This window comes from Telopea speciosissima, chromosome 10 (genome assembly GCF_018873765.1).
Source record: "Telopea speciosissima isolate NSW1024214 ecotype Mountain lineage chromosome 10, Tspe_v1, whole genome shotgun sequence".
NCBI classification, from domain to species: domain Eukaryota; kingdom Viridiplantae; phylum Streptophyta; class Magnoliopsida; order Proteales; family Proteaceae; genus Telopea; species Telopea speciosissima.
Window position 1 is genome coordinate 18650918 of NC_057925.1, and position 27936 is coordinate 18678853.

Here is a 27936-nt window from a genome sequence, read left to right on the forward strand (position 1 = left end):
AGGACCTCGTGCATTGGGTACGCGCTTTTTATAAATTAAATAATGACTCCCAAACCAAAGGAAATATCCAAACGAGTGACAGTCAGATAAATAAGTTTCCTGACTAGTCTTTTGTACTGATGTTTACCCTCAAACTCTTTGCCATCACATACATCCCAAGTTTCAGATTCAAATCCATAGGATTATCAACCGGCTTATAGCCCAACATACCAATCTCAGATAAAAGATCTACAACATATTTCTTTTGAGACAAACTGACACATTTCTTACAACGAACAACTTTAATCCCAAAAAATACCTAAGCACCCATAAATCCTTCATCTGAAAATTCCAGTGGAGATATGCCTTGACCTCTTTGATGCCAATCATTTCATGAAAGTACGATAGCATCAACGTACACAACTAGGATCACGACCTTGTTCCCCCGATGATGTATGGACAGAGTGATTAGAGAAACATTGAGTGAACCCACAACATCAATAACTTTACTGAACTTATCAAACCACGCACGTGGAGACTACTTTAGCCCATATATATAGCCTTCTAAAGACGGCATACCTTGGACACATTCTCCCCCTAAGCAACATGCCCTGGAGGTTACTCCATATAAACTTCTTCCTCAAGATCACCCATAAAGAAATGCATGTTTGATATCTAGTTGAAACAGAGGCCAATCAAGATTCACTGCCAAAGAGATAAGAACTCGTACAAAATTCAGACGCGCCACTAGAGAGAATGACTCAAAATAATCGACACCATAAATCTAAATAAAGTCTTTTGCAACAAATCAAGCTTTGAGGCGCTCAATTGAACCATCGGGAAGATATTTAACTGTGCACAACTTAACGACAGCTCACAAGCTTCTTCCCTGAGGGTAAGTCAGTAAGAGTTCAAGTTTGACGATCCAATAGAGTATCCATCTTAACATCCATAGCACGTTTCCAACTAGGGTACAGCAAGGCATCTTGATACTCAGTAGGTACAGACATAGTAGATAAAGACAAAGTAAAATTGCGAAGTAAAGGGAGAAGATGAGAAACAGTAGCAAATTGAGATACAAGAGAAGCAATCTAAGACTATTTAGTACAAGTTTGAGTACCTTTACAAGGAGAAACTAGCAAGTCGGGAAATGGAAGATCCCAAGGCAAGGAGTCGGATAAAGTAGAGGGTAGTGGCAAAGGAGCAGCTTGGTTCGTGGAAGTAGACTTGGGATGATGCTTGTAGACCTATAACTGCTTAGCTAGAACAAGGACTAGAATTGCTGGAGACATTAGAACATCAGCATCCATCTGACGGTACTCAGCAGAAAAGTACGGTGTAGATTCAAAAAAGGTCACATCAGCACTGACAAAGTATTGATGATTAATTGGATCATAACATTTATAACCTTTCTGAGTGCGAGCATAGTCAAGAAACACACACTTGGTAGCACGAGGGAATAATTTATCAATTTCAGGGCGAAGGTTGTGAACAAAGCAAATGCAACCAAACATTCGTGGGGGCAAACTAAAAAGTTTAACATAAGGAAAACAACAGAGAACAGAGATTGATAATCAAGAATAACAGATGGCATACGATTTATTAAAGAGCAAGCAATAAGAACCGCATCACTCAACAAATATTTGGAAACATGCATGTGAAACATCAAGGAACAAGCAATCTCTAGCAATTTCCTATTTTTCCTTTCAATAACACCATTCTGTTGAGGAGGATAAGAGCAACTAGTTTGATGTATCATGTCATGTACAGAGCAAAAGTCAGATATTTCAAGTTGAGTATACTCTACGGCATTATCTGAACGAAAAACTTTAATCAACACATCAAAGTGGGTCACAGTTTCAGAATAAAACTAAAGGTAGATAAAAATTCAGAACGATCCTTTAACATATATAACCATGTCATATGAGAGTAATCGTCAACTAAGGTAACAAAATAGACAAAACCTAACCTTGACACGACACGGACCCCATACATCGCAGTGGACCAAAGAAAACAAGGAAAAACTACATGGAGCATTACGAGATGAGAATGAGGTATATTGATGCTTTCCAAGCTCACATGCTTGATGGTTCACACTCAAGACGAGATATTTGCTTGCAATTGGGAACCATCTATTGAAGTTTGGAAAGGGAAAGATGTCCCAACCAGTAATGACAATGAAGTAGAGGGATAGTAGGAGAGGTAGCAGAAGCAGCCGTAGTAGTGGAGTTATCAAAATAGTAGAGGTCATCCTTCTTACGCCCTCCACCTCTTCCTTGTCTAGAGATCATGAAAATTACAAAAAGTAGGATAAAAGGTGATTGAAAAATTTAAGGATTTTGTCAATTGACTAACAAATATAACTATATAAGATTTAAAGATAAGTTAGGAACATGAAGAACAAAAGTTAACTAAGGAAAAGAGGGTAGAGATACAGACCCTGAAGCAGTCACATTAGTAGAGAAGCCATTAACAAGTATGACCCGAGAAGGATGTGCAATCTTCTGAGGTGAAGAAACCACTTGAGACTTACAAGTCATTTAGGTAGAGGCCCCAAAATCAATTATCCAAAGAGTGGATGAAATTGTAGAAAGCAAAGCAGATGCACCTGTGTGAGCTAGGGTGGCTATGGATGAGGAAGCACTAGTGGAAGGTTGAAGGTTTTAGAGAAGCTTAAGAATTTGGTTGTAATCATCAAGAGGCTCAGAACCAGATTATGGAGCTCCATATGAGGATGCAATATTGGTGTCGCAGGAAGATACCTTCTTCGGGTAACCATCAGATGCAACCCGTATTGGCAGATTGTGGAGCCCAATTTGGTTTACCACATTTTTGCCCTACAAATATCAATAGTATGATTTAACTTGCCACAAAAGGAACAAGATGGAGAAGCTGAGAGATGGGAGAAAAGGGGGTGTGCGATAATCTATCGCCAGCCCATTGGTGTGTAGATACTTTCAAAGTCAATTTTCTCCTTTATAAAGTGCTTATCAACCTCAATATGATTTGTACGATCATACAGTTGGAAATGGTGTAAGGATCGATTCAAGAGAGGAGAGGAGAAGGTAGGAAGTGAGAAAAGTAGAAGAGAACATGAGGAGGGAAGAGAGGAGAAGAAGAGAGAAGATGTGCAGCTAAAAGTTAGGGAAAGCAGATTCCTCTCCCCTATTTGATTTACTAACATGAAGTGAGAATTACATACACATCCTAAGGAGGTAAAAAATGAAAAAGTAAAATTAAAACATAAGACAATATGATACTAAACTAGTGCCCAAACTACCTTTATTACATATACTCTAACACTCCCCCTCAAGTTGGAGAATAAATATCACACATTCCCAGCTTGCATAAAAGGGCACTAAACTAATTAGGGATGAGCCCCTTGGTAAAGATATCAGCCAATTGATCGCTTGTCTTAACAAAAGGAGTACAGATGTAGCCAGAGTCAATCTTCTCCTTGATGAAATGTCGGTCCACCTCAATGTGTTTTGTCCTGTCATGTTGCATAGGGTTGTGTGTTATACTTATGACAACCTTGTTATCACAATAGAGTCCCATAGGTGCCTCAGTATCACATCCCAACTCTTGGACTAGTCATCTCAACCATAAGAGTTCACACACTCCATGAGCCATAGCCCTAAACTCTGCCTCTGCACTGGATCGGGCTACAATAGGTTGTTTTTTGCTTCTCCGTGTAACCAGGTTACCTCCCATAAATGTACAATATCTTGATGTAGACTATTTATTAGAAACTGAACCACCAGCTCAATCCGCATCAGTGTAGCCCTCTATCCCCAGATGGTTGTGCCTAGCATATAATAGTCCTTTTTCCTGGGGTAGATTTCAAGCACCTAAGGATACGATACATAGCATCTAAGTGCCCACTCATAGGGGCATGCATAAACTGATTCACCAACCCAACTGCATAGGTGATATCTAGGTGAGTCAAAGAGAGATAAATCAACTTCCCTACAAGCCTCTGGTATTTCCATGCATCAACAAAGGAAGGTCCATAGTCTTCTCTTAACTTATGATTCTGATCAATAGGAGAGTTTGCTGGTTTGCAACCCAACATCCTTGTCTCTTTCAACAAGTCTAGGACAAACTTCCTTTGACATATATTTATTCCCTTCTTAGACCTTGACACTTAAATCCCCAAGAAGTACTTTAAGGGACCCAAATCTTTAATCCCAAACTGTTGAGCCAAGTAGGTCTTCAGCCTAGCTATCTCAGCCTTGTCATCTCCAGTTACTACAATATCATCAACATAGACAATAAAGGTTGTGATGGTACCATTAGCTCGCCAGGTAAATAAAGTGTGGTCAGCTTGGTTCTGGGAATACCCATTATTCAAAATGGCCTATATAAACCTCTCAAACCAAGCCTTCGGGGACTATTTGAGACCATATAGTGCCTTCTTGAGCTGGCACACTTTCCCTTCAGCTGAGGGAAACTTGAAGCCAGGTGGAGTCTGCATGTATACTTCCTCTTCTAGATCACCATGGAGGAAAGCGTTCTTCACATTCAACTGATACAATAGTCAATCTTTATTAGCCACCAAAGATAAGAGAACTCTTATTGAGTTGTGCTTTGCCACAGGAGTAAATGTCTCCTGATAATCAATCCCATACACCTGAATGAATCCTTTGGCCACCAACCGAGCGTTGTATCTCAGGATGGTACCATCTGATCGGTACTTGACTGTGTAGACCCATTTGCATCCAATTGGAACTCTCCCCCTGGGAATATCAACCAGTTTCTAGTATAGTTCTTCTCAAGAGCCATCATTTCCTTAGACATGGTTTGCTTCCACTTTGGGTCAGACATAGCTTCAATAACAATTTCGGGAATGGAAAGAGAAGTGAGGGCAGCAGTGAAGGCAACACCTACAGGAAAAAGAGCATCATAGGAAACAAACTGGGCTACAAGATTAGTGAAAGCTCTTTCCTTTTCTAACAGCAATAGGAAGGTCTAAATTAGAAGGAAGAGGAGGGATGTCACCTGATTGAGGGGGATGTATCTCAGGATGTGGATCCAAGGAGGACTCTTGGCAGGTCTTCTTTTACTTGTTCTTCTTTCTCTTGTACACAATGTGGTAATCCTTCTCATTACCAGAACCACCACATGAATTATCATCAATAGCAATAACAACCCCTTCTTTATGTTTCCCAATATCAAACAGAAATGGAGAAGTAGGTAAAGATGGGAGGAAAGGGATATCAACAGCCTCTTCATTCCCACTATCTCCCCCTGAGGAGGATGTTGAAAAGAAGTAAAGAAAGGCATCGATTCAAATAAGGTGACATCTTTGGAGAGAAATAGCCTTTAGGAAGAGGGATGGTAATACTTATACCCCTTGGTAGAGGGGTAGAGGAAGAATATCCAAGGAAAAGGCATTTGAGTACCTTGGGGTCAAGCTTAGTCCTAGCAGATTTATTGACATGGACATAGCAGACACACCCAAACACCTTGGGAGGAAGAGAAAAAGCAGAAGTATGAAGAGACAACAAGTCTAAAGGGGATTTGGAGCCAAGAAGTTTAGTGGGAATGCGGTTGATTAAAAAGGCAGCGGTAAGAAGGGCTTTAGACCAAAAAGTCTTGGGAACATGCATGCCAAATAGGAGACTCCTAGTAACTTCTAAAAATGGCAATTTTTCCTCTCAGCCACCCCATTCTGTTGAGGAGTGTCAAGTGTCAACACAAGCAACCTGATGAATAACGCCATAGTCAGTAAAAAGTTGTTAGAGCCCCCTATACATATACTCGCGCCCTTTATCAGAACGAACAATTTGAATGCGAGTACGAAACTAGGTACAAATGAGATGATAAAAAAATTTTAAAGGCATCATCATGGTTTAAAGTATCGGTCCGTATCGTATCGTATCGGCCGATACAATATCGATACGATACTGACCGATGTCTCTTTTTTTTTAAAATGTATAGTATCGATATGTATCGATCGATACGTGTCGATACATTACGATACGATTGATACGTATCGATACACTCGATCCGTACTAATATTACCGTTTGTTTGGGTTTTTAAATGTATCGATACGTACCGATACATATCGATACGTATCGATACACATGCCTTTTTCACATTTTATGAAACACGAGCCAGAACCCCCAAAATCGGCCCAACCCTCTGCTTCACGAACAAAATCCCAACTTTTTCTCCCTTCGGGTCGTGCCACAAAATATGTCGGGTCGGGTCGGATCCACATCGCACTCGAATCCTTGGAATACAAGACATACTCAACACTTGAAGGGAAAGGTAGGTTTTTTTTCAAAAAAACTTGATCTTTTGCTTCAAATCTTGCATTTTAGTTCTTTTTTTTTTTTTTTACTATGATTCAAGGAGAATAGGTTCAATTAACTATTAGATGCATGCTTTGTATACATTTGCAAAGATTTGAACTCAAATCCATCATTTTTCACCCAAAACTGAAAATGGCTTCCTTAAGGGTCAATATTATGCTTATGTTCGGTCAGTACACTACATCATCCTAGTTGCTCTTATTCTTGAAGACCCTTACAAACATGAGTTTGATCCACCCCGATATTCTTTATGCAATAGAGTGGCTCTGCAAGTAAGAGATCTCATCTTTTATAACAATTTCAAAATGTCGCACTTATCTGGTTATACATTATTCACAATTTTTAGTATATATACATGATATATGACATATATTGCTTGTTTATATTGTTTTTTGTGTCCAAAAGTGTATTTTCATGTGTATTTTGATCATTTTCATGCGTTTTTACACCGACCGATCGATACGTATCTCTGATACGATACGATACGTCTCTTAAAATCGCCCGACCGATACGATACCCGATACCGATACTTTAAACCTTAGGCATCATAGACATCACTTTTTTGTTTCATCAAAAAAGTCCAAGTTGACTGGGAATAGTCATCATCAACAAAGGAAACAAAATAACGATAACCAAACAAGGAAGTAGTGGGAGCAGGCTCCCAAACATCAGAATGCACAATATGGAAAGGAACATTGGATCTATTACCATGATAGGTATAAGGAGAATGACAATGTTTGGCGAACACACAGGGTTCACACTGAAATACATGGGAAGCAGGATTGGAAGAAAACAAGTGCGGCAATTTTTTGCTCATAACACCGAAAAAAAGGGTGGCCCAAACGTTGATGCCTCAACATCACAGAGTCAACAATATTGTTGTCACTACGCCCAAATGCGTAAGACTGAGCAGTAGGTAAGGGGGAGGTCCCTGGATCAAGAAGGTAGAGTCCCTTTTCCTTACGTCCACTGCCAATAATCCTCTTTGTCACCAAATCCTGAAAAAAACAATGAGATGGAAAAAAAATGCCACAACAATTCAAGGATTTGGTTAGGTGGCTCACAAATAAGAGGTTAGTGTTAAACTTAGGAACATGAAGAACAGAGTCAATGGAAATAGAAGAAGTAACACGGACACTACCCTTACCAGAGACAGAATAAAGGGAACCATCAGCGACCCTTACTTTTTCCTTACTAGAACAAATAGAGTAGGAGTCATAACACTGGGATATGGCAGTCATATGGTCAATGGCTCCAGAGTCAATGACCCACAAAGAGGTAGTAGAAGAAGTAGATGTAGAGGTCTGTAAGGTGGAAGCTGAAGAATCTTGCACTGTAGGTGTAGAAGAGTTATCCAGATATGCAAAAACTTTGTGAAACGCTGCAATACCATCCTGAGTAAGAGAACTGGTGTATGTCTGTAATCCAAATAGATATCTCATCGGTTCAACCTCAGTCATCATAGTGTGTGATATGGCTCCCCCTCTCCTGTTGCCATGCATACTAGGGGGGCAGCCATAAAGCATTAAACATCTCTCTCTAGTGTGCCTAGATTTCCCACAATGATCACAGTTGAATCTATCCCTCTCATTCCCTCGGGGTGGCCCTTGGCCTCTTCCTCCAACCTCTGACATAATGTAGGAACGCACGTAGATAGTGGGGATGATATTCAAACCAAATGGGGAGTATACTCTACCCAAAAAATTCTTCTCAATACGCAGAAAAAAATTCCAGCAAGTAGGGAAACCATAAAAAAGTTGAAGAAAATTAACTCACACACACCCTTCACAATTTAACTTCATTCCATAATAACATATAAGTCTCAAATGATGTAACTCACCAACCAATATCAATCAAACTCACCATACACAGCATTTCAAGCAAATATCCTGCTTCTTCGAATAGCCTTCAGGCCCTTCACAACCTTGGAAGCTTCGAATATCTCATAAAAACTTGAAAAATCTCCAATCAAGTGAGTATTACAAAGTGGGAATCCATTGTATTTTAACTTGAAAGCTTCACATATCATAACCAACAACAAACAACCACTGAATAACTCAAGCACAACACTGACAGTCCAAACCTAGCGGTAAAACAGAGGAGCAAAGTTTGGTGTTGCACAGAATGAGGGCTAGGTATTTACCAGCTGAGGCTATATAGGCTTGAAAATAGACCTTAGGGTGACTCCAACGAACCTGATTCCAACCTCTACAGATCTCAAAGGAAGGAGAAAAATGACCCAAGCCAGTTTTTTTCAGAACTGGCGGTACTATAGCAGTGGCAGAAAAAACTGAATTGCAAACCATGGGCTTCCCTCCTTTGCAACCAAGCCTTTGGGGGCTTGAAAGAGAAGCCTAGGGAAACTTCAATGAGCCAAGACCCAACTCCAACAGATGCCGGATGAGAGAGAGAGAGAGCCATTCCAACACCAAAATCACTGTTCATGTGAACAGTATCGTGAATAGTGTTTTGAGCTCCTATTGCTTCACATACCTCCTTTTGATGTTCATATGAACCTCTTCCAAGCTTATCTCATGGTTCTTTTGAGTTTTTCACACAATGGTCTCTTCCTTTGGAACCCCTTTGTAACCTAGGGTTCTAAAGAGAGAGAAATGGAAGCAGAGTAACAGTAGGACGACTCTCAAACCGAAGACCTGCTCTGATACCATGTTGCAAATGGTGTAAGGATCGATTCAAGAGAGGAAAGGAGAAGGTAGGAGGTGAGAAGAGTAGAAGAGAGGAGAAGAAGAGAGAAGATGTGCAGCCAAAAGTAAGGGAGAGAAGATTCCTCTCCCCTATTTGATTTACCAACATGAAGTGAGAATTACATACACCTCCCTAGGGAGGTAAAAGGTGAAAAAGTAAAATTACAACATAAGACAATAAGATACTAAACTAGTGCCCAAACTACCCTTATTACATAAACTCTAACACATACTGCACAGGATTATGAGCTATGCTAATAGCAGCCTTATTATTGCAATATAGTCTCATAGAGCCATTAATCTCAAATCCCAATTCTTGAACCAACTTCTTCATCCATTGGAGTTCACAAACTCCATGTGACATTGCTCTAAACTCTGCCTCTGCACTTTTGATCTAGCAACAATAGATAGTTTCTTACTTCTCCAAGTAACCAGGTTCCCACAAAGGTACATGATGCAGATCAAAGCATGAAGAACAGGAGAAGAACATATTTAAAAAACAAAGTTACTATTCACATGAACAGTGTTGTGGGTCCCAGCTTAAATCATGTGTGCCTATATTCTAGAAGCCTTGGACAGCAAGACACTCCAAGATCGATGGGACAACTTCTAGAAGATTGAAGACCAAGTTGGCTTCCTTTTTTTGACAAGGATCTAGTTTCTATTTTTGAGAATATTTTATAGTTTATATTTTTGAAACTTTGTCAAAGTTAGAGTTTCTATTTTAGTTGCTTAGCTTTTATTTAAAAGTCTCTATTTTGTTAAGTTTCTATTCTAGTCCTTTGTTTCCTTTTAGTTACATTTAGTTTCTATTTTCGTTTGGTTTCTATTTTTGAGATTTTCTATTTTGTGAAGCTTAGGCCAAGCTATAAATAGGCCCCATCACTTGTACTTGAATTAAGACTTTTTTTTTTTTTGATGAAAGTGTAATCACACAAACCACACCCCAATCCCAAAAGGTTAACCGACTTTTGGGACTGTGGAATGGCAGATATACACAACACACACCACACTCACACACCCGATGTGGGACTAAACCCACACACCTTTTTCTTTTTTTGATGAAAGTGTAATCACACAAACCACACACCAATCCCAAAAGGCTAACCGACTTTTGGGACCGTGGAATGGCGGATATACACAACACACACCACACTCACACACCCGATGTGGAACTAAACCCACACATATTTTTCTTTTTTTGATGAAAGTGTAATCACACAAACCACACACCAATCCCAAAAGGTTAACCGACTTTTGGGACCATGGAATGGTGGATATACACAACACACACCACACTCACACACCCGATGTGACTTGAATTAAGACTTGATTAATGGAATTTCTATTGTTTGCTTGCAAGTGTTTGGTCTGAGAAGACTTGTGTTCAACAACTGAGATAGCTGTGGGTGAGAGGCCCAAGGCTGAGATAGCCTACTATCCCTATCCCCCCTTCTTCTCTATATCCTCTTCTTCTTGTTCTTATCCTATTCTAATATGCTCTTCTTTCATATGTAAACAGGAAAAAAAAAAAAGCAATAAAAGTTTCAGTTATTCAATTTGTTCATCCTTATTGTGTTGATCCTGGCTGCAATCGATCTCCCACTGGTTTCCCTGGTTCGAGGTCGACTCTTGCATTAGTACAATAACTTGATGTAGATCTTCTGTCTGTTATAGACCCTACCCAACCTGCATCAATGTAGGCCTCAACCCTCAAGTGGTTATGCTTCGTATACAACAATCCCTCTGCTGGGCTCAATTTATTTTTATGAGAAAAAACATTGTATTTGTTGATGTACACAATAATGCTGCCCTTCCCTAACAGTTTGAGCTTTTAGATGAAACGGTAGCGAACATGGTATCAGAGCAGGGAGGTCAAGTGTTCGACTCCTTAAAAGTGCAGGAAGAGTTTTCCCAACATTTCTTCTCCCTCGGTACCGCATGAGCTCCACGTGCAAGGACCATGGGATCTTGGCCTGCACATGCGGGGGAGTGTTGATGTACACATTAATGTTGCCCTTCCCTAGCAGTTCAATCTTTTAGGTGAAACGGTACTACGGTAGCAAACAGTATTAAACTAAAAAAGATAATCGACAACATCATCCATACAATTCGTGCAGATATTAAGAGTTCTAGCCCTACAAGCTAAATTAGGGGCTGGTAAAACAAAATGTCTAGGCTGTTTAATAATAGATGCATGTTGAAAAATACCAAAAGTAGTTTTAATGTCAAAAAGAAGATGGAATAGCTTCCACAGCCAAGGAAAGGCATCAGCATCGGTTAACCAATTCAGTAGTTCCACTGAGTCAGTCCAGATAATTTGCTTTTTTGCATCCCAATAAAAGTGCTTCTTTAATTCCCTGTTGGAGCCCTATAACTTCAGTTTCTTGTGCACTTCCTGCAGTTCCAAAATTCATAGATGCTGCAATAAATGTTGGGCTCAATTTCAGATACCTAAGGATGCGGAATACAACTTCCATATGACCAATCCTGGATGTATGCAAAATTGGTTTACTACTCCAACAGCTTATACCAAGGTTCCAGGTTTCAACTGAAACCTGGTCAAATCCTGTAATTTTTCTAGGCCAAAATCGAAACCTAGGTTTCAAGGCCCAGAAAATAGTTTTTATCCTTCTTTTTTTTTTTTTTGGTGCTACCTATTTTTACCAATTTACACTTATTCCATGAATTAGTTTCACAAAAGAAAATAAATAAATAACACCCAAAATGGTACTTTTGGTTTGACCCAAGTTTGCTAGGGTACGCTGAATGTTGTTGTACACTAGCCCTATTATAAACACTGACTACATATAATTTAGCTACTGGAAATGTAAATATGCAATTAAAACAATTAAAGCATACATTAGGCTAGGAAATACAAGTATACATGTTAAAAAATTATTTATCCACCCGTGTCCCCCTTTGGATAGTTCGCCGTGTTAGAGCTCCTATATGATATACATATTGTTTCCTCCCTTTCCTAAAAGGTCGGCCTTTTAGAGGAAGCGGTTCCAACATGGTATCAGAGCAGGCAGGGGTCACGGTATCAAGTCTCCCTGGGAGCAGACAAGTGTTAAAAAATTATTTATCCACCCGTGTCCCCCTTTGGATAGTTCGCCGTGTTAAAGCTCCTGTATGATATACATATTGTTTCCTCCCTTTCCTAAAAGGTCGGCCTTTTAGAGGAAGCGGTTCCAACAATACAACACTCACCACTCAATACCACATGGAGTTTCTTGACAGGTCTAATCCATGAGCTGCGTATGACTGAAGATTTTGTTGATGCTCCTCCGAATGCAGTACATACGTATCCCATGAAATATTGTGTGCCCAGTTGTTTGATAAATAACCCACCTATAAGCCTCGTCATCAACATACCAAAGGTATCCCAACCTAAGGAATGGCTCACTAAGACTGAAACTAGGTGGAGCTGGCACAAATGGTTGGGCCGAATTCGAGAAGATGTTGTGGACGAAAAATGACCCAGCACTTGATCCCCCCCCCCCCACACTCAGTGTTGATGAATGAAGTAGAAGATCCACCATAGCCACCACTATAGCCACCATACCCTCCAAATGTCGAACCGGTGCTCACGAAGGATGATCCACTAGCATATCCACCATACCTAGCATGTGATGCTGAACCGACGCTCTCGAAGCCACTATCACCATGATGTTGCGGGAAAATCATATTTTTTAACAAGAAAATTCAATAAATAATTTAACCTAAAAAAGAACCCAACTCCATGAAATCGTAGATCTAGCCATTTTATCTAACGCATAAAAATTGAAACAAAACCACTATCTATATACTAATTCTTTCAAAAATGAGATTTGGGGGAAAAAAAACCATTACCTTAAAGCTCCAATCACATAAATCCAAATTTTAGAAGAAAGCAAAATAGTGGGAAGAAATCAAGTGATTTTGCAATTTTTGGCAAATCCCAAGGAGCAGTGTCGAAACTACGAAACAAGGAGGTCTTAATCAAAACTTGTTGAAATATGATCGAAACCAATGAATTATATGTATAGTTCGACCATGTTTCGGTAGAAATTTGGACCAAACCAGTATCGACCCTTGGCTTCATTTCGGTTAGTGTCGAAACTGATACGTCTCGGTCGAAACTTCAAGCTTTGACCGAAACTTAAAACCATGGCATATACTATGTGTGGATGAGTATGAGAGAGAGTATCTTTCCCACCAGTCTTTGATAACACCCTACATCAATTAATGGATGACCACTGTCATCACCTAGTTTATGATTTTGGTCGATAGGAGACTCAACAGGTTTACAACCCAACATCCTTGTCTCTTTCAAGAGGTCCAACAATATACTTCCTCTGACAATGTGAGCTCCTTTCTTTGATCTAAACACTTCAATTCCCAAGAAATACTTTAAAGAACCAAGATCTTTAATCTCAAACTATTGAGCCAAGTTTTGAGTCTCTTTTCCACTTGATCATTTCTTTCTTTCTTTTTTTTTGGGTGAATAAAAAATTCATTACCAAAGAGAAAGAGGACTACAACAGCCCCCCAAAGAGGGGAGAGAAAATGCACAAATACAAAAGCCAGACCAAACCCTCTTGAAGAAGAGGAAGAGGCCCTAGGATACAATAATATGCTTATTCCTTGGGAAGTACAAACAAGGGGAGGAAACAGCCGCAAGCTTTCTTTTAAATCATAAGAAATGGAATCCCAAATCTGACAAAAAGGCCGAGAGTTGGAGGTCCATTTCCTGATGTTGCGCTCCATCCAGATTTGGTTGATAGTAGCAAAAAAGGCCAGCTTCCCTACTGTATCACAGATTGAAGATCCAGCAAAAGACATAACTACCCAAATCCATTCCCTACTGAAAGGGAGAATTGTCCGACTTCGAGGCCAGCATTTGGCTAAAATCCCTTTCCAAACAAAGGTAGAGAAAGGGCAAGCAAAAAATAGATGGTCAATATCTTCCACAGCATTCCAGCAGAGGTAACACAATGGGGAGACAGCAATCTGACAGTGAGTAAGGAAAGACTGTGTTGGGAGGCAGTTTGTGAATACCCGCCAAACCATGAAGCAATGACAAGGGATGTGGGATTTGAACGAAACAAGCTTCCGCTAAGGAGCCAAGGAGCCAAGGTGCCTCTGATTCGGATAAACTCCTAGGCTGCCTTAGAGCTGAAAAGGCCCAAACTGACCGGAGACAAAATAACATTGTCTCCCCTACCGGAGGCTCTTCTAGAGATAGAGGGTAAAGAATTCCACACATTTGCAAGCACCGGGTGAAGAGAGGCCAGGGGGCCCAATCTCCAAACCTAATGATATCAGCAACTACGGACTGCTTAGAGAGACCAGCATCATAGATCGCTCTAGAACTGACCAGCTGAAATAGAACTCCCATTGGGTGCTAGTGATCAAGCCAAAGAGAAGTAGAGGTGTCATCATCAATTACAAAACGAATAGCTCCAATAACTGAAGACCGGAGCGCCAGGATCTTACGCCAAACCCAAGAAGCCTCAGACAAGGCAGAGACTGTCCAGATAGAATCAGAGCGAAGAAGGCCTACATAAACCCAGACCACCCAAATGTTTTTCTTCTTAGAAGCGAGCTTCCAAATCAACTTGATCATTTCTTGTTACTACAATGTCATCCATATAAACAATCAAAACTATGATTTCACCATTGGCTTGTCTAATAAACATAGTAAGGTTGGCTTGGTTTTGAGTATACTCATTCCTTATTGTGGCTTGTCTAAATCTCACAAGCCAAGCCTTTGGAAACTATTTAAGGACATTGACTCATTGAGAACCTTTTTTAGTTTCCACACCTTCCCTTCAGCTGTGGCAAATTTGAATTCAAGCGAAACTTGCATATACATTTCTTCATATAACTCATCATGAAGGAAAGCATTCTTTCACATTAAACTGATACAATGGATAGCCTAGATTCACTGCCAACGACAAGAGAGCTCTGACTGAGTTCCGTTTAGCAATTGGAACAAATGTTTCTTCATAGTCAACTCCATACACCTGACTGTATCCTTTAGCCATCAATATAGCCTTGTATATTTTGATAGTGCCATCAGACTGGTACTGACTATGAATACCCGACTGCACCCAAACAAAAACATGCCCTTCAGGAAAATCAACTATCTCTTAGGTACCATTCTTACCGAGTGCCTTCATTTCCTCACACATGGCGTCCGTCCATTATGGATCAGGCATGGCCTCAACTACATTCTTGGGAGTAGAGGTAGAAGATAGGGCAACTGAATAAGTAATGCTTATAATAGAGTTAGAATCATTGGAGACAAAATTAGCTAGAGGATAAGTGCATGATCTTTTTCCCTTCCTAATAGCAATAAGAAGAAGATTTAACTCTTGAGGGTAGGACGGAATGTTACCTAGATCAGAAGGACGAGGATCAGAGGAGAGTTGTGGGCAAGTCTCCTTCTCCCTTCTTCTGAACACAATCATCTCCTTTTGTCTTTTCAAATTCTCTAAATTTCTCAAGTTCCCCTATTTTTGCTCCCCCTTTGATTTGAACTTTCCTTCTGTTTGACATTTTTATATCTCCCATATTAAAATGGAAAGGTACAACAGTTTGTTGCACCACCTCTTCTTCACATTTACTCTCCCATAGTAAAGGTGGCACCTAGGACGAAAAGAAAGGCATAGACTCAAAGACAGTGATATCCATTGTTGGAAGTCGTTTCTGGGAGGGAGGGTGGTAGCACTTATAGCTCTTTTAGTAAGAGAGTGCTATAGTTTTCTCAGGTTCCCTTGTTTTAGACACCCACAATCCCCCCCCCCCCTTCAATTTCAATTTTCCTTGTGTTTGATTCCTTTATATCTCCCACATCAAAAAGGAAAGGTACAACAGGTTGTTGCACCACCTTTTCTTCACATTTACTCTCCTCAGTAAAGGTGGCACCTCGGACGAAAAGAAAGGCATAGACTCAAAGAAGGTAGCATCCATGGATACAAGTCGTTTCCGATAAGGAGGATGGCAGCAGTTAATAGTCCTTTTCAGTAGGAGTATCCAAGAAAGATATACTTAAGATCTCTAAGATCAAGTTTGGAGCTAACAGATTTATGAATATGGACATAACAAATGCAACCAACTTTGGGAGAGAAAGGAAAGTTATGAGCACTTGGGGACAGAATTTTTCAAAGGAGATTTGGACCCAAAAATATTTGATGGTATGCGATTCATTAAAAATATGGCAGCAAGAAGGGCTTCAAACCAAAAGGTTTTAAGGATATGCACATATCAAATAACAAACTCCTAGTGATTTCCAGCAAATGACAATTCTTCCGTTCAGCTACCCCATTCTGTCAGGGTGTACCAACACATGCAAACTGATGGAGAATCCCATTATCACTAAAGAATTTTGGAAGGTCACCAAACATATATTCTCCCCTTCTATCCGACCTGACAATCTTGATTTTGACTTCAAACTGAGTGCAAACCATTTGATAAAAGGTCATAAAAGCAACATACTCAACACTCTTTATGTTTTTGAAAACTAAACACAAGAAATATGAGAATAATGATCAACAAAAATAACAAAATAATAGTAAATAAACAAGGAAGTGGTGTGGTGGGCCGCCAAACATCTGAATGAACAATATGGAAAGGAGCATTTACATGGTCGTCACGGTGTCTAGGCAACTCAAGGCATTGGAGGGAGCTTGGACACAAAGCGACACCAACAAGGTGACCAAGGCGTCGAAGGCACCTGGATGCCCAGGCGTCACGTAGGCTACGCCTTGACAACTATTATCTAATACCATGATACAAATTATGAGATCATAAATCTTTAGCAAGTTGACAAGGTTGACATTGAAATACATTTGAGCTAGACAAAGAAGAAAACAAGTGAGGTAAATGTTTTTTTATCACAACAAAGGAGGGATGCCCCAAACGTTGATGCCAAAGAATCACATTCTCGACTAAACTATTCCTACTATTGTCACAAACATAAGATTCTACTCTTTTCACTGTAGATGGCTTAAGATCAAGAAGGTACAGCCCTTTCTCCTCACCCCCATTGCCAATAATCTTCCTTGTCACTAGATCTTGAAACAAACAATTGGAAAAGAAAGTGACACTACAATTTAAGGATTTGGTTATATGACTAACAGAGAAAAGATAACCAACTGTGGGAGATAAAGAACAGAATCAGTAGGTATAGAAGATGTAACATGTACATCACCCTTCCCAGAGGACGAAAGAGAACTTTCAGCAATCCTAACCTTATACCCAAACACACAGAATAATGTGACATACCAGTCATGTAGTCTGTAGCAACGGACTAGATCACCCAAGAAGGGGAAGTAGTAGGAGTAGATGCATGCATGCGGAAGCCAAGGTCCCATAATTGTCAAGCCGATGCTTAGGCATCCATGCGCCTTGGACGCCTCACGTCTAGGCCCCCTCCAAGGCCTTGGGTTGCCTAGATGCCATGACAATTGTGCAAGGTACCTGACTGAGCAAATGAAGAGGTGGTCATGGATGGCGAGCTGTCCAATTGTGCTGTGTCAGCATGAAAAGCTGTAAGATCCTCCTTAGTGAGGGAACCACTGTTTGAAGGATCACCATCAGTAGCAACAGTGTTAGCTCTGGCTCCCCCTATCCTGCCACCCTGAGAACCACCAGATATCTATCAAGATGGATGATCATGGAGATCCCAACATGTTTCCTTGGTGTGTTGAGGCTTGCCACTATGTTCACACTTAATTTTGTCCTTGTAATCTCCACGACCATTTCCACGCCCACTTCCTCCACCATGCCACCCTCTCTGTGAGGTAGAGACAAGTGCAGACTTCTAAAGTGAGGGAGTTGTGTTCATAGCCACTCATATGGTCTTTTCAATTTGGAGGCATCCACATACTTCATCCAAAGATGGCATAGGAACTTTCCCCAAGATTTGTACTTTAATGGGTTCATATTCGGGTTCAAACCTCCTAGGAGACTCAAGATATGTTCTTTTTCAAACAATCTGTACACCTTAGCTTCGACTTCAGGATTCAATAGGTGAAGATTATATAATAGTCATATTCTTCCCAAGAAAAATCAGTGAGTTGTATACTTTCAGATTGACAGTAACACCGTCCAAAATTTCCTTGGCTGTGGCTTTAAATATGAACCTTCTACCATGTTCAGGTTTCATAGAGGAAATCAACCATGTCATCACACTGGTGTTTTCAGTCTCCCATTTCTGGAATGTGAGATCACTAGGACAGAGTCCTGATTTCTCCAATTATGTATCCTAGTTTCTCACGACTTCTCAAGACAATCTTATAGAATGCGTCCAGTCCAGGTAGTTGGTATTATCTAGTTTGACATTGGAAATCTGGACATTGTTACTTTCCATAGAAACAAAACTATAATTATTACTACTTGTGCCACCAACGTGGGACTCTAGTCCACTGACCTCAGACATTTTGCTGAAATATCCTAGGGAAGTTGGTTGGATACCCTAACCAAGTGGGTAGTCCACACTCTACCAATACTTCTTCCCAAATACAGGAGATTTTATCCCAGATATCAGGAAAATAGAAATCAAAGCTAACGCACTCTCTACTCTTTAGTCTTCAAGCATCATCACACATCAAAAGGAACTAACACCCAGCTAAGAATAATTACTCCAAGCACGAAGTGAACAGAGTCCACAAAACCATCAAGAAAATAGTATACAGAGTTTGAATTTGTTGATACTTACACCTGAATATCACAAGTTGTGGCTAGGATTTCCATGGAAAAAACTTGTTAGAACCGTAGGGGTATTTTAGACCCCTTTTTCTTATGTTTTTATGTTTCTATTATGTGGGCTTTAGTCCCACATTGCTTGTTTGTACTTTTCTTCTCTAGTCTCACTGATATAAATAAAGATGCTTGGGATGATCATTATTCATCCAAGCCTTACTCTAATTCTAAATCTCTCAACATGGCATCAGAGCAGGTTTTGAATTAGGGTCCTCTACCTTCTATTTTCAGCTCTTTCTTTCTCTTCTCTCTCTCTCTCTCTCTCGATCTCCTCTTCTCTTCTCTCTTTTCTTCTTTTGTTTTCTATTCTTCAATAGGGCAGCACTGATGAGGTGATCCATAGATCCAGCTGCTGCCCTTTCTCATCTCATTCCATGTATGTACGATATTTGAAGCTTCCTATATTTGATTGATTCCACCTCCACTATAAGGAATCAATCTCCCTTCTTGAAGATCAAGAACTGCAGCAAGTTTCCTTGTTGATTTTTTTGAAGACCCCCTAAATCGATTTCTCCAAAAACAGGGTTTTTTTCAAAACCCTGACAAATATCGATCTAGGGGCTGCTGTCCTCTGTTGGGGCTGATATTTGGCGGGGTGCTTAGTCTCTTGTAGACCCACACTCGAGCCAAGTTTCAGCTCATCCAGTGCTGTTTTTGCAGGTTTCTCTCCCTACATCAATCTCAACAAAATCAGGGTTTTTTTCAAAACCTTGAAAAAATCGATCTCAGTGTTTTGAGCCTCTGTTGGTGCTGATTTTTTGAAGGTTGGTTCACCACTTATAATTACATATCTGCCCCAAATTTGAGCCTCAACTATTCAGTTTTTGGGCCTATTCTTCCCTATATCGATTTCAGCCTAGCAGGTTTTTTTTCAAAACCCTGAAAAAGTCGATATAGGGGCTACACTTGTCGGCTGCTGCTGATTTTTGGAGACACATCTTGTGACATTGAAAGGGGATTATCCTCCAATTTTCAGCCTTTAATTTGGAGGATATCTTGTGTTTCTTGTTACCACAGCCCTCTCCGTGATTTGATTTGTTCTGCTGCACTAATGGCTGAATCTGAGATTTCTAATGGAACTTCTACTGACAATGGGTATAGTAGGAATGATACCCGTGATCTTCTCCCTAATCCTATCAAACTCGATGGGAGCAATTACCTGATACGGTCTCGCTCTGCCTACTTTGCCATTGCCATCGTGGGCTTACTGGCCATATTGATGGCACTACTGTCATGCCAACTGAAGCTGGCCCTTCTCTGACCAGGTGGATCTCCAACAATGGTGTACTTATGTCCTATTTGATTGGATCAATGCAATCAGACCTTGCCGATGGTTTTCTTCTCCTTGATACAGCCCATCAAATTTGGTCTGCTTGTAAGGAGACATATGGACAGCCCGGTAATGATGCACAGGTGTATGAGCTCCGGAAGAAGGCCAATAATACTACTCAAGGGGAGTTATCTGTCTCCAAATACTATGTTACTTTGCGTAGTCTGTGGCAGCAACTGGACCATTTTTCTGATTACCATCCCACTACAGCTGCTGATATTACTGCATATAAGAAACATCTGGACAAAACCAGGGTCTATGATTTTTTGGCTGGTTTGAACATGGAGTATGACCAGATTCGTGTTCAGGTATTGGGTCATTCCCCTTTTCCCACACTTGAACAATCCTATGCTTTGGTTTCCTCTGAAGAGAACCGTCGGGCTGCTATGCTCCACCCTCCTGTTACTGACAGATCAGCCCTCCAGTCTGCTGCCTAGGCTACTCCTGCCCCTGTCGGACATGTTTCTCTTGGTGATTCTACTACAGTGACTGTTACTTGTGAGCATTGTCACAAGCCTTACCACACCAAAGAGAAGCGCTGGAAACTTCACGGGAAGTCAGCTGACTTTGAGGCTAAACGGGCTGCCAAGAAAAAGACAAAAAATAAGGCAAACCACTCTGAATCTGTTCCTACTTCCTACAGCCCCAGCTACTGACACTGGCCTATCCCAGGATGATTTGCAGGCTTTCCTACGACTGCTAAGGTCTTCCGCTGCTACTGCCTCTACTACATCAGCTCCTGCCACCTCTTCTGCTCCTTCAGGTTCACACTTTGCCCGGTCAGGTATTCCATTTGGTGGTCATTGTGCTTCTGTAGCTTCTCATCCTTGGATCATAGATTCTGGGGCTACGGATCACATGACCAGTTCCTCTAGCCTGTTCCATCGGTATTCTCCCACTTCTGGGAAAGACAAGGTCAAAGTAGCTGATGGTTCCCTTTCCTCCATATTTGGAAAAGGAATCATCAATTGCACTTCCTCCCCTACCTTGTCTTCAGTTTTGCATATTCCTAATTTTACTACTAACCTTCTTTCTATTAGTAGTCTTACTCATGATCTTAACTGTAAAGTGATTTTTTTTCCTTCCCATTGTGTGTTTCAGGATCTGGCCTTTGGGAAGACGATTGGATTGGGTAAAGTGCATGGTGGCTTGTACCTGCTTGATGATGGTCGTCTCACTCCACCACCGTTACCATCTCCACATCAGAACTCCTTAGTCTCTTCTGAAATTTACCAGTGGCACTCTAGATTAGGTCACCCTCCATTAGGAATATTAGCATCTTTATTTCCTAATTTGGTCAAATCATGTGATAAGACTGATTTTTTTGTGAGGCTTGTGTTCAAATAGACACGTTCTACTTATTCGGTTTCAAATAAAAGGAGTTCTTCACTTTTTCAGATGGTGCAATCTGATGTTTGGGGCCCTAGTCGTAAAACCTCCTTCTCTGGTCATCATTGGTTTGTTTCTTTTATTGATTGTCATTCTAGGCATACATGGGTTTATCTTATACACACTAAGAGTTAAGTTTTTGCCTGTTTTCAACATTTCCATAGAATGGTCCAAACTCAGTTCCAGGCTAATCTCAAGGTTTTGAGAAGTGATAATGGCACCGAGTATAAGGAACACCAATTTCAAAAGTATTTGGCTGATAACGGGATTATTCACCAGACTAGTTGTGTTGATACCCCAGGCCAAAATGGTGTGGCTGAAAGGAAGAACCGACATTTGTTGGAAGTGACCAAGGCGTTGATGTTTTCGCTCCATGTCCCCTCCCAATATTGGGGGGATGCTATCCTCACTGCAACCTATCTCATTAATCGGTTGCCTTCTCGTGTTCTTGACTCTCACAGTCCGGCTGAACTTTTACATGAGAATTCCACCTTTGTGGTTCCTCCCAAGGTGTTTGGTTGTGTGTGCTATGCCAGAGACACGAAATCTCATGGTAAACTTGACCCTTGTGGGTTGTGGTGTGTTTTTTTGGGTTACTCTCCAACCCAGAAAGGTTATAAGTGTTACCATCCCCCTTCCCGTCGTACTCTGGTCAGTACGGATGTTGTTTTTGACGAACGTCTTTCCTATTATCCATCTCCACATCTTCAGGGGGAGAATTCTGGTTCTAGTGAAGATGTGTTCGTGCTTCCTCCCCTTGAGTCTCCTGAGTCTCCTCCTACTTTGGAGCCTATGGCTGCTATCCAGCCTACTTTGACTGCTGCCCCTTCTCCTATGGCTGTTGTCCAGCCTACTTTGGAGCCTACTTTGGCTGCTGCCCCTTCTTCCACAGGGGGAGCTTGTAGAAAATAATGATGGTCATGTTCCTGGTCAGGGGGAGTTGACTCCAGTCCAGAAGACCATCAGTGAATTTCAGAAGAGAATTGACAACTCGAATGTTATCACCTACCAAAAGAGATGCTCCAAAAGAGGGCAGCATCAATCCACTGTGGCACCCATACCTATCCAATTGCCGACTCAGGATCCAGATCCTCGTCCTCCTCCTCCTGGTGAGACTTCTCCTTCCGAACTACCTATTGCCCTTCACAAAGGTACTAGGACTTGCACCTTGCATCCCATTTCTCGCTTTGTTTCTTATAGTTCTCTTTCTCCGTCTTTTCGTGCATTTGTGTCTTCTCTTTCTTCTGTTTCTGTTCCTAAAAATTGGCAGGAAGCTTATGTAGATGGAAAATGGAAGGCAACTGTATTGGAAGAAATGAAAGCCTTAAGAAAAAATAATACTTGGGATCTTGTAGATCTTCCTCCATGGAAAAAACCAGTGGGATGTAAATGGGTGTTTGTGGTCAAACAGAGGTTAATGGCACTGTGGATCGGTATAAGGCACGTCTGATTGCAAGAGGCTTTACTCAAACATATGGGATTGACTACCAGGAGACTTTTGCTCCTGTTGTAAAGTTGAATACAGTTCAGGTTTTGCTATCTTGTGCAGTCAATCTTGGATGGGATCTACAACAGCTGGATGTGAATTATGTCTTCCTAAATAGAGAACTTAGTGAGGAGGTGTACATGGATATTCCACCAGGTTTTTCTTGTGACAGTAATCAAGGTAAAGTGTGCAAGTTGAAGCGAGCACTTTACGAGCTAAAGCAGTCACCTAGAGCTTGGTTTGGTCGGTTTCACAAGGCCATGATTTCTGTAGGATATAAACAGAGTAATGTTGATCACACTCTCTTTATAAAGAGGGTTGGAAAAACCATCACTGTTCTTATAGTCTATGTGGATGACATTGTGGTTACTGGCAACAATGGTGATGAGATCAACCGGTTGAAGAAGTTTCTTGGGCAGGAGTTTGAGATTAAAGATCTAGGGAAGCTACGGTACTTTCTAGGGATTGAGGTTGCCAGGTCTTCTAAGGCATCTTTCTCTCCCAAAGGAAGTATGTCCTAGACTTGTTGTCTGAAACTGGTTTGTTAGGATGTCACCCTTCAGATACTCCTATGGAGGCTACTGTTCGTCTCAAAGAAAAGAAGGGTGAACCTGTTGATAAAGGTCGGTACCAAAGACTGGTGGGGAAGCTGATTTATCTCTCACACACACGTCCAGACATTGCTGTTGCTGTGAGTACTGTGAGTCAGTTTATGCATGACCCATATTCTTCTTATATGGAGGTTGTCCTTCGGATCCTTCACTACTTGAAGTCAGCTCCTGGAAAAGGCATTCTTCTGTCTCCTCATAGTCACCTACGGATAGAGGCATATACCGATGCAGACTAGGCTAGTTCTACTGATCAGAAATCTATCTCTGGGTATTGTTCTTTAGTAGGAGGCAATCTTATCACTTGGCGTAGCAAGAAGCAGAATGTGGTGGCTCGGTCTAGTGCTGAAGCAGAGTTTCGTGCTATGGCACAGGGCATTTGTGAGATACTTTGGCTGAAAGGCTTGCTACAAGACCTTGGTGTTCCTGTTCATCTCCCTATGATGTTGTACTATGACAACAAAGCTACAATCAGCATTGCTCACAATCCAGTACAACATGATCGCACCAAGCATGTTGAAATGGACAGACATTTTATCAAGGAAAAATTGGAAGACGGATTGATTTGTGTTCCCTTTGTGAAGTCTACTGATCAGGTTGCTGATATTTTCACCAAGGGATTGTCTGGAAAATTGTTCCATCCTAATCTAGTCAAGTTGGGCATGATTGACATATTTGCTCCAACTTGAGAGGAGTGTTAGAACCGTAGGGGTATTTTAGACCCCTTTTTCTTATGTTTTTATGTTTCTATTATGTGGGCTTTAGTCCCACATTGCTTGTTTGTACTTTTATTCTCTAGTCTCATTGATATAAATAAAGAAGCTAGGGATGATCATTATTCATCCAAGCCTTCTCTAATTCTAAATCTCTCAACAAAACCCTCAGGCGACTCTAATGATTCTGGTCTCATCTCCAACAGACTTCAGACCAGAAAGGAAAACAAAAAAGAACTAAATCCCAGACCTGGTGGGACTTGCGGATTTCCCTGATCTTCTACAGAGTTGATCCAATCAGCCCCAAACTATACTTTTTGTTGTTGTTGATGAAGGTCATGAATCTTAACACTCAGATCATTACATATTCTTACTTCTTTATTGCTGTATTTGGAACCCTTTATTCCTTCGGAAATCCACAAGTCCCACCAGAGTTCAGACCAGAAAGGAAAACAAAAAAGAACTAAATCCCAGACCTGGTGGGACTTGTGGATTCCCTGATCTTCTTCAGATTTGATCTAATCAGCCCCAAAATTTACTATCTGTTGTTGTTGTTGAAGGTCATGAATCTTAACACTCAGATCCTTACATATTGTTTCTTCTTTGTTTCTGTATTAGGAACCCTTTCTTCCTTTGGATTTCAAAATTTTGAAGGAGAAAGGGAATTCTCTTGGTCGACTCTCAAACCGACCTGCTCTAATACCAAGTTGCAAGAAAACAAGTAACAAAAGTGAAGAACGAAGGAAGGAAAGAAGAGTCTGTGAGAGAATCTTTTAAAGAACTATCGATCTCTTTCCAGAAAATATATATGAGATAAGTATAGTACCAAATTTACTCTTTCATACGGACATATTTCCCCACGATAATATTACACAGAATTTCGATAATAACCCTACAGCAAGTATTTTAACATAAACTTCACCAAAAATTATCAAATCCATGCAAGCCAAATCCTTAGCACTCAAATTCATCATCACTGGGAATAGCACGGATCAACTAGTCTGTGAGTTTTACAAGGAAATCTCAAGTCCAAAACACATGCTTCTCAATGACTTTGACCTTCGAGAAATTAGTTAGATGCATATTTGTCATGGCATCCATGGTTCAAAATCTTGCGATATATCACCAATATTTTGGTATATTTCGGATATCTCGACACTACCGAGACGAGATGACCATACAAAATGAAAAAAGTCCAAATTTCAGTATATTTCGTGAAAATTTTGTATTTCGTGAAATTTCGGTATATTTCATGAAATTTCAGTATATTATTTAAACAATGTGTATTGAACTATTCATACATCAGGGTCCGACTGTATACTGTCAATCAAGGGTGCAAACCCAAAACACCACTTTGAATTCATTTTTTTGCAATATGAAGGTTTAAATGCGTTTATTTAGCTTAAATAAGGGTGTATATGAAGTATCAGACCTTAATATGGCCAAAAACCCACCGAGATGGACTGCCGAAATATGGCAGAAAAAATACCATATTTCGGCGAAATTTCGGTAAATTTCGGATCTTTCGGAAATCTCGACCTGCCCGAAATGGCGAGACGAGACGAGATCTTGAACTATGATGGCATCTAGGTGACCCAAGGCATTGGAGGGGCCTAGACGCAAAGCGACACCAACAAAGTTCCTAGTATACATGTATCCGTACGTATTAATCATAAAAACATACTTCTCCAAATTTTTCCGAAGATGTGGAAAAACTCGCGTTTTTTATGAGAAGACGTATGGAACTCGTACGTATAATACATATATTTTGATTAAAAACGCATATTTAATTACTTAATACAAATCGATACAGCACAGCCCTGAAATTCTTCATCTCCTCCGTAGTCGCCCTCACCCGCTGGCACCAAAAAACCAATGTACCTGCCTCTTCTTCCCCAACCCCAACTACACCTCTCCAAAGTTCCATACCTTCCAATCCCATCAAGCTCCTCTGCTGCATCCGCTCCATACAAATCATGACTCATGGCCTCTCCTCCCACAAGAACCCCTGCATCAAGCCTTCCATCATTTCTGCCAATACTCGCAACTCCGTGGACGCTGCTTGTCGCAAGCTTACCACTGGGTCCGTGCAATGCTAACGAAAAATCTGAATCTGAACTTCTAATGCAAACCCTCCATTGTATCCACCAGCCCTCACGACTTTATGGTCTCTCCACCTGCTAGAATCTCTGCATCAACCCCTCCATCTTACAATGAATCTCTTGTATTTTGAGAAGGCTGGTTCTGAACTTCTGATGTGATCTAGTCCTCTCTTGCAGCCAAACCCTATCTCTCCTCTCTATTTCTCGCCTGCCCTCTCTAACATTATCTATGACACAAAGCCGCTTACTCCCTCTAAATTTCTCATTTGACACTTAACCCTCCACCAACCAAATAAATTCTCATTTTCTTTCTTTCTTTTTTATTTCTTCTTTTATTTTTAGCATATGCCCCCTCTCTCTAAACTATTTACTTCTAGATCCCAAGGGCAATACACACACACACACATACCCATATTCGTATAATATTGGGTGTTCTACATGTTATTATTGTATTTGTTGAATGATGTACATGCCTGTTGCATATTGAATATATGCCGATATTTTTTCTCCTGGATTTTTAAATAAGACCCGTATTAAACATGTACCATATTATTTCCGTACGTGCTTGTTTGCACTGGATTTTTAAAAAGCATTATTGCCGTCTAGTCCGTTTAATATCCGTACATATCCATAGCCCCTTTTTTTACCGTACCCGAACTTACTATGTTGACAACTATGGTTAGATGTTGATTATGCACGAAACAGATATTGCAGTTTGACTTCAGAAGCACAACCATCAGATCTTAGTTTTCTCAATGGACCAATAACAAATGCTTGAACACTCATCAATACCTTTATTTTATCTTCTTTTTTTTTCTTGGGGGGGGGGAGGGAGGAGGGAGGAGCTGGGTGAGGATGAATTATTCAGTTTACCACTTTACCTAATTTCTAACCAAAACATGAGAACATCATGAATTAATGATTCCTTCCCACCAAAGTTTTCAAAACAGAAAATATTAACAGTTTTTACTATTTACTAAGAAAGTATGTTACTAGTTGAAGGGGGGGGAAAATATATAATAGTTTATTTCAACAAGCAAGGAAGAACCAAATTTAGAACATTACCAAATTACACATTCATTCTGAAACTTTTGCTTCCAATTCAATCTCTTGAGCTACCTGCAGGCCAAACTTGATTATGAACCGATTGAACAGACTAAGAAAACAAATAGCACAATATAGATACTTACGATAACAAGCAGTCAATAACAAACAAAATTTTGCCCTTGAACTCAAGTAACATAGAACTAAACCATTCCACCGAACTAAGCCTGGGGAGGAGCAAGTCTGGTTGGACACACAAGTGATTTGGGGTTTTTGTGCTCTTTAACTATGCTTGGCATTACATAATGCGAGAGAAAATAAAGTTTACCCACCTTACCTTCTCCAACCACCATCTGCAAGATGGTAAAAAGGAAGTGGGGGAAGGAAAAAGAAAGTATACTGTATAATAAAACAAAAGTTAGAGTCACTACATCTGTGTCAGCAGTGGAAGAGAAAGGTAGTTTTTGTACTATTCAAAATACAAATCCTATCAATTATCAAATATC

At 40.5% G+C, this 27936-nt stretch overlaps 1 protein-coding gene across 4 annotated transcripts in view; it reads right to left on the reverse strand.

Moving 5' to 3' along the window:
- Positions 1 to 27936, reverse strand: part of LOC122642788 — a 43627-nt gene that overhangs the window by 2390 nt on the left and 13301 nt on the right. For 3 of the 4 annotated variants that reach the window (XM_043836379.1, XM_043836377.1, XM_043836381.1), the window contains exons 3-5: positions 27452 to 27505; positions 27118 to 27128; positions 16782 to 17055 (exon numbers count right to left, since the gene is read on the reverse strand). In XM_043836379.1, coding sequence (XP_043692314.1) covers positions 27489 to 27505 — 17 coding nt within the window. In that variant the 3' untranslated portion in view covers positions 16782 to 17055; positions 27118 to 27128; positions 27452 to 27488. Of the gene's footprint in view, positions 1 to 3571; positions 3578 to 16781; positions 17056 to 27117; positions 27129 to 27451; positions 27506 to 27936 lie in introns of those variants that run through there. The other variant, XM_043836378.1, reaches the window with a different exon arrangement.